Source organism: Panulirus ornatus, chromosome 12 (genome assembly GCF_036320965.1).
Source record: "Panulirus ornatus isolate Po-2019 chromosome 12, ASM3632096v1, whole genome shotgun sequence".
Taxonomy (NCBI): domain Eukaryota; kingdom Metazoa; phylum Arthropoda; class Malacostraca; order Decapoda; family Palinuridae; genus Panulirus; species Panulirus ornatus.
The window spans coordinates 10611367-10618866 of NC_092235.1; the positions used below are offsets into that span (position 1 = coordinate 10611367).

Below are 7500 nucleotides of genomic sequence, written 5' to 3' on the forward strand. Positions count from 1 at the left end.
ACATACGTATATACACATATTCATACATATATACACAAACATACGTATATATGCATACATACATACATACATACGTTTATACAGGTTAACATTCTCTCTCTCTCTCTCTCTCTCTCTCTCTCTCTCTCTCTCTCTCTCTCTCTCTCTCTCTCTCTCTCTCTCTCTCTCTCTCTCTCTCTCTCTCACCTGTGACCCTAAGTGTGGCCTCGACGGTCTCGTGTCCGACGCTGTTGTTTACGAAGCACCTGTAACGCCCCTGGTCGGCCACGCCCACGCCCGTGATGACTAGGAGGCCGCCCACCTGGCTGTAGCGGGAGGAGCCGCCCACAACGCCCGCCATCACGCCCTCACCCTGCATGACCCACCTGTGGACATATGACCCACCATGTTATTACCACCTAGTGAACAGATGGTGCGCGGGCGAGACCTGACTGTAGTAGCCGCCCATACCGGCACCTACTACCAATATAAGTGGTCCAAGTAGCGATCTATGAAGGAACGCTGTGCAAGTATAAGTGGCCGTAGTAGTGAAAAATAAGTGCTATTTGTAGTAGTTAAACTGTATTATGTGGTATAGTATGTACGGTGACGTAGTACTGACCTGTAAGTAGGTGTAGGGTGGCTCTGGGCGGCACAGGGCAGCACCGCCCACTCACCCGCCCTCACTGTGACCGTCAGCCGCTTGTCCACACTGAGGCGGGGCGCCACGTTCCCGTGGGGCTCTGTGGGGAGGACCTGTGTTACCATCTGGGGCAAAAGGGGTCATGTGAAGGTTCCTTAATGAAGAGAGGCTTCACATAGGAGGAGGATCCACCAGTAGTGTGCAGCTGTGGGTGAGGCAGACTGCAGCTGTGGGTGAGGCAGACTGCAGCTGTGGGTGAGGCAGACAGCAGCTGTGGGTGAGGCAGACTGCAGCTGTGGGTGAGGCAGACTGCAGCAGTGGGTGAGGCAGACTGCAGCTGTGGGTGAGGCAGACTGCAGCTGTGGGTGAGGCAGACAGCAGCTGAGTGAGGCAGACTGCAGCTGGGTGAGACTGCAGCTGTGGCTGAGGCAGACTGCAGCTGTGGGTGAGGCAGACTGCAGCTGTGGGTGAGGCAGACTGCAGCTGTGGGTGAGGCAGACTGCAGCTAGGTGAGGCAGACTGCAGCTGTGGGTGAGGCAGACTGCAGCTGGGTGAGGCAGACTGCAGCTGTGGGTGAGGCAGACAGCAGCTGGGTGAGGCAGACTGCAGCTGTGGGTGAGGCAGACAACAGCTGGGTGAGGCAGACTGCAGCTGGGTGAGAAAGACTGCAGCTGTGGGTGAGGCAAACTGCAGCTGTGGGTGAGGCAGACTGCAGCTGGGTGAGACAGACTGCAGCTGTGGGTGAGGTAGACTTCAGCTGTGGGTGAGGCAGACTTCAGCTGTGGGTGAGGCAGACTGCAGCTGTGGGTGAGGCAGACTGCAGCTGTGGGTGAGGCAGATTGCAGCTGGGTGAGGCAGACTGCAGCTGTGGGTGAGGCAGACTGTAGCTGTGGGTGAGGCAGACAGCAGCTGGGTGAGGCAGACTGCAGCTGGGTTAGACAGACTGCAGCTGTGGGTGAGGCAGACTGAAGCTGTGGGTGAGTCAGTCTGCAGCTGTGGGTGAGGCAGATTGCAGCTGTGGGTGAGGCAGACTGCAGTTGCGGGTGAGGCAGACTGCAGCAGTGGGTGAGGCAGACTGCAGCTGCGGGTGAGGCAGACTGCAGCTGTGGGTGAGGCAGACTGCAGCTGGGTGAGGCAGACTGCAGCTGTGGGTGAGGCAGACTGCAGCTGGGTGAGGCAGACTGCAGCTGTGGGTGAGGCAGACAACAGCTGGGTGAGGCAGACTGCAGCTGGGTGAGGCAGACTGCAGCTGTGGGTGAGGCAGACTGCAGCTGTGGGTGAGGCAGACTGCAGCTGTGGGTGAGGCAGACAGCAGCAGTGGGTGAGGCAGACTGCAGCTGGGTGGGGCAGACTGCAGCTGGGTGAGGCAGACTGCAGCTGTGGGTGAGGCAGACAGCAGCTGTGGGTGAGGCAGACTGCAGCTGGGTGAGGCAGACTGCAGCAGTGGGTGAGGCAGACAACAGCTGGGTGAGGCAGACTGCAGCTGGGTGAGGCAGACTGCAGCTGTGGGTGAGGCAAACTGCAGCTGTGGGTGAGGCAGACTGCAGCTGGGTGAAACAGACTGCAGCTGTGGGTGAGGCAGACTTCAGCTGTGGGTGAGGCAGACTGCAGCTGTGGGTGAGGCAGACTGCAGCTGGGTGAGGCAGACTGCAGCTGTGGGTGAGGCAGACTGCAGCTGGGTGAGGCAGACTGCAGCTGTGGGTGAGGCAGACTGCAGCTGGGTGAGGCAGACTGCGGCTGTGGGTGAGGCAGACAACAGCTGGGTTAGGCAGACTGCAGCTGTGTGAGGCAGACTGCAGCTGTGGGTGAGGCAGACTGCAGCTGTGCGTGAGGCAGACTGCAGCTGGGTGAGAGAGACTGCACTGTGGGTGAGGCAGACTGCAGCTGTGGGTGAGGCAGACTGTAGCTGTGGGTGAGGCAGACAGCAGCAGTGGGTGAGGCAGACTGCAGCTGGGTGAGGCAGACTGCAGCTGGGTGAGGCAGACTGCAGCTGTGGGTGAGGCAGACAGCAGCTGTGGGTGAGGCAGACTGCAGCTGTGGGTGAGGCAGGCTGCAGCTGGGTGAGGCAGACTGCAGCTGTGGGTGAGGCAGACAACAGCTGGGTGAGGCAGACTGCAGCTGGGTGAGGCAGACTGCAGCTGTGGGTGAGGCAGACTGCAGCTGTGGGTGAGGCAGACTGCAGCTGGGTGAGGCAGACAGCAGCTGTGGGTGAGGCAGACTGCAGCTGTGGGTGAGGCAGGCTGCAGCTGGGTGAGGCAGACAGCAGCTGGGTGAGGCAGACAGCAGCTGTGGGTGAGGCAGATTGCAGCTGTGGGTGAAGCAGACTGTAGCTGAGTGAGTCAGACAGCAGCTGTGGGTGAGGCAGACTGCAGCTGAGGGTGAGGCAGGCTGCAGCTGGGTGAGGCAGACAGCAGCTGGGTGAGGCAGACAGCAGCTGGGTGAGGCAGACAGCAGCTGGGTGAGGCAGACTCCATAATCAATAACTTCCCTAAACATTTCTGGTTCCTGCCAAACAGGAGGAAACGTCAGGTGGGTCATTACTGGCCCTCGCCTGCTGTATGGCTCAGTACTGGCCCCCACCTGCTGTATGGGTCAGTACTGGTCCCCACCTGCTGTATGGGTCAGTACTGGCCCCCACCTGCTGTATGGCTCAGTACTGGTCCCCACCTGCTGTATGGGTCAGTACTGGCCCCCACCTGCTGTATGGGTCAGTACTGGCCCTCGCCTGCTGTATGGGTCAGTACTGGTCCCCGCCTGCTGTATGGGTCAGTACTGGTCCCCACCTGCTGTATGGGTCAGTACTGGCCCCCACCTGCTGTATGGGTCAGTACTGGCCCTCGCCTGCTGTATGGCTCAGTACTGGTCCCCACCTGCTGTATGGGTCAGTACTGGCCCCCACCTGCTGTATGGGTCAGTACTGGTCCCCACCTGCTGTATGGGTCAGTACTGGCCCCCACCTGCTGTATGGCTCAGTACTGGTCCCCACCTGCTGTATGGGTCAGTACTGGCCCCCACCTGCTGTATGGGTCAGTACTGGCCCTCGCCTGCTGTATGGGTCAGTACTGGTCCCCGCCTGCTGTATGGGTCAGTACTGGTCCCCACCTGCTGTATGGGTCAGTACTGGCCCCCACCTGCTGTATGGGTCAGTACTGGCCCTCGCCTGCTGTATGGGTCAGTACTGGTCCCCGCCTGCTGTATGGGTCAGTACTGGTCCCCACCTGCTGTATGGGTCAATACTGGCCCCCACCTGCTGTATGGGCCAGTACAGGCCCCAACCTGCTGTATGGGACAGTACTGGCCCCCACATGCTGTATGGGTAAGTACTGGCCCCCACCTGCTGTATGGGTCAGTACTGGCCCCCACCTGCTGTATGGGTCAGTACTGGTCCCCACCTGCTGTATGGGTCAGTACTGGCCCCCACCTGCTGTATGGGCCAGTACAGGCCCCAACCTGCTGTATGGGACAGTACTGGCCCCAACCTGCTGTATGGGACAGTACTGGCCCCCACATGCTGTATGGGTAAGTACTGGCCCCCACCTGCTGTATGGGTCAATACTAGTCCCCACCTGCTGTATAGGTCATTACTTGCCCCCGCCTGCCGTATGGGTCAGTACTGGCCCCCGCCTGCTGTATGGGTCAGTACTGGTCCCCACCTGCTGTATGGGTCAATACTGGCCCCCACCTGCTGTATGGGCCAGTACAGGCCCCAACCTGCTGTATGGGACAGTACTGGCCCCCACATGCTGTATGGGTAAGTACTGGCCCCCACCTGCTGTATGGGTCAGTACTGGCCCCCACCTGCTCTATGGGTCAGTACTGGCCCCCACCTGCTGTATGGGTCAGTACTGGTCCCCGAGTGCTGTATGGGTCAGTACTGGTCCCCGCCTGCTGTATGGGTCAGTACTGGTCCCCGAGTGCTCTATGGGTCAGTACTGGTCCCCGAGTGTTGTATGGGTCAGTACTGGCCCGTGCCTGCTGTATGGGTCAGCACTGGTCCCCGCCTGCTGTATGGGTCAGTACTGGTCCCCGAGTGCTGTATGGGTCAGTACTGGCCCCCACCAGCTGTATGGGTCAGTACTGGTCCCCGCCTGCTGTATGGGTCAGTACTGGTCCCCGAGTGCTGTATGGGTCAGTACTGGCCCCCACCAGCTGTATGGGTCAGTACTGTCCCCGCCTGCTGTATGGGTCAGTACTGGTCCCCGAGTGCTGTATGGGTCAGTACTGGCCCCCACCAGCTGTATGGGTCAGTACTGGTCCCCGCCTGCTGTATGGGTCAGTACTGGTCCCCGAGTGTTGTATGGGTCAGTACTGGTCCCAGCCTGCTGTATGGGTCAGTACTGGCCCCCGCCTGCTGTATGGGTCAGTACTGGTCCCTGCCTGCTGTAGGGCTCAATACTGGCCCCCACTTGTTGTATGGGTCAGTACTAGCCCCTGCCAGCAGGGGCCAGCAGTACTAGCCCCTGCTGGTCCCCACCTGCTGTATGGGTCTGTACTGGTCCCTGCCTGCTGTATGGGTAAGTACTGGCCCCCACCTGCTGTATGGATCTGTACTGGTCCCTGCCTGCTGTATGGGTCAGTACTGGCCCCCACCTGCTGTATGGATCTGTACTGGTCCCTGCCTGCTGTAGGGGTCAGTACTGGCCCCCACTTGTTGTATGGGTCAGTACTGGTCCTCACCTGCTGTATGGGTAAGTACTGGCCCCAACCTGCAGTATGGCTCAGTACTAGCCCCTGCTTGAGCCAGGGATATGGTGATGGTATAGTGAGCCAGGAATATGGTGATACTATGGTAAGCCAGGCATATGTTGATGGTATAGCGAGCAAAGCATATGGTGATGGTATAGTGAGCCATGTATATAGTAATGGTATGGTGAGCAAGGCATATGGTGACAGTATAGTTAACCAGGCATATGGTAATGGTATGGTGAGCCAGTCATATGGTGATGGTATGGTGACCAAAACATAAAATGATGGTATAGTGAACCACAAATATGGTGATGGGATAGTGACCCAACAAAAAAATGATGGTATGGTGAGCATAACACATGGTGATGGTACAGTGAAGCAGGCATATGGTGATGGTATGGTGTGCCAGGGATATGATAATGGTATGGTAACTCAGGCATATGGTGATGGTATAGTGAATCAGGCATATGATCAGGGAATAGTGTGTCAAGTAAATGTTGATTTTATGGTGATCCAGGTATATGGCGATGGTATAGTGAGCCATGCATATGGTAATGATATAGTGATCCAAGTATATGGTGATGGTATGATGAGCCAGACATATGTTGATGGTATGGTGACAGGCATATGGTGATGGTATAGTGAGCCAGCCATATGGTGATGTATTGTAAGCCATTCATATATTGATGTTATAGTGAGCCAAGCATATGGTGATGGTATAGTGAGCCAACCATATCGTGTAGGTATAGTGAGCAAAGTATATGGTGATACTAATGGTAAGCCGGACATATGGTGATGGTATAGTGAGTCGCCCATATGGCCATGCTATGGTGAGCTAGGCATATGGTGATGGTATAGTGAGCCAGGAGTACGGTGATGGTATGGTGAGCCAGGTATATGGTTATAGTATAGTGAGCCAGGATTATGGTAATGATACAGTGACGCAGGTATATGGTGATGGTATGGGGAGCCAAGCATATAGTGATGGCATAGTGAGCCAAGCATATGATAGTATAGTAAGCCAGAAACATGGTGATATATTGTGAGCCAGGCATACGGTGATGGTATGATGAGCCAAGCATATGGTGATGATATAGTGAGGTGGGCATATGGTGATGGTATAGTGAGAAAGGCATGTGGTGATACTATGGTAAGCCAGGCATATGGTGATGGTAAAGTGCGCCAGGCATATGGTGATGGTATGGTGAGCTAGACATACGGTAATGGTATGGTGAGCCAGGACTATAGTGATGGTATGGTGAGCCAAGCATATGATGATGGTATAGTAAGGCAGGCATATAGTGATGGTAGAGTGACGCAGGCATATGGTGATGTTATGGTGAGCCAGGCATATGGTGATAGTATGGTGACAGGCATATGGTAATGGTATAGTGAGCCAGCCATATGGTGATGGTATGGTGAGCCAGGTATATGGTGATGTTATGGTGAGCCAGACATACGGTGATGTATAGAGCTAAGCATATGATGGTATGGTGAGCCAGGCATATGGTGATGGAAGGGTGAGGCAGGCATATGGTAATGGAATGGTGAGCCAGGCATATGGTGATGGAAGGGTAAGGCAGGCATATGGTAATGGAATGGTGAGCCAGGCATATGGTGATGGAAGGGTAAGGCAGGCATATGGTAATGGTATGGTAAGCCTGGCATGTGATGATGATATAATGAACCAGGCATTTGGTAATGGTATAGTGAGCAAGGCAAATGATGACGATATGGTGAACCAGGCATATGGTAATGGTATGGTGAGCGATGCATATGGTGGTGGTAAAGTAAGCCAGGCATAGGGTGATGGTATAGGGAGCCAGGCATATGGTGATGGTATAGTGATGGAGAAATCCATTTTGTTCTCAACCCATTCTCACAAATTAGACATAATACAACTACAAATATGTATAACAACATTTCAATTTAAAAATAGGATTTCAATCTATAAAATAAAAAAATGAATTCAAAAATTATCTAAAAGTTAATTTGAATTCCATCAAGTTCTCTTACAAATCAATAAATAATAAATTATGGGAAAAAATCCCGACTTCCCAATTTCATGTCCATATTTCCGCATGAGAAAATGAAAAAAAAATGAATGAACTAATTATGAAGTTTGGCGCCAATTTTTGATAAAGAAATTACAAGTTAAAGGAAATGTATGCGGCGTTGCCAGGTACCCTAAT

At 54.6% G+C, this 7500-nt stretch overlaps 1 protein-coding gene across 1 annotated transcript in view; it reads right to left on the reverse strand.

Annotated features, from left to right (window-relative positions):
* The window catches only part of Dscam4 (Down syndrome cell adhesion molecule 4), a 415036-nt gene that overhangs the window by 307924 nt on the left and 99612 nt on the right, over window positions 1-7500 (reverse strand). The window contains exons 2-3 of the mRNA XM_071667322.1: window positions 602-722; window positions 187-365 (exon numbers count right to left, since the gene is read on the reverse strand). Of these exons, the coding sequence (XP_071523423.1) occupies window positions 187-365; window positions 602-722 (300 nt within the window). The remainder of the gene's footprint in view (window positions 1-186; window positions 366-601; window positions 723-7500) is intronic.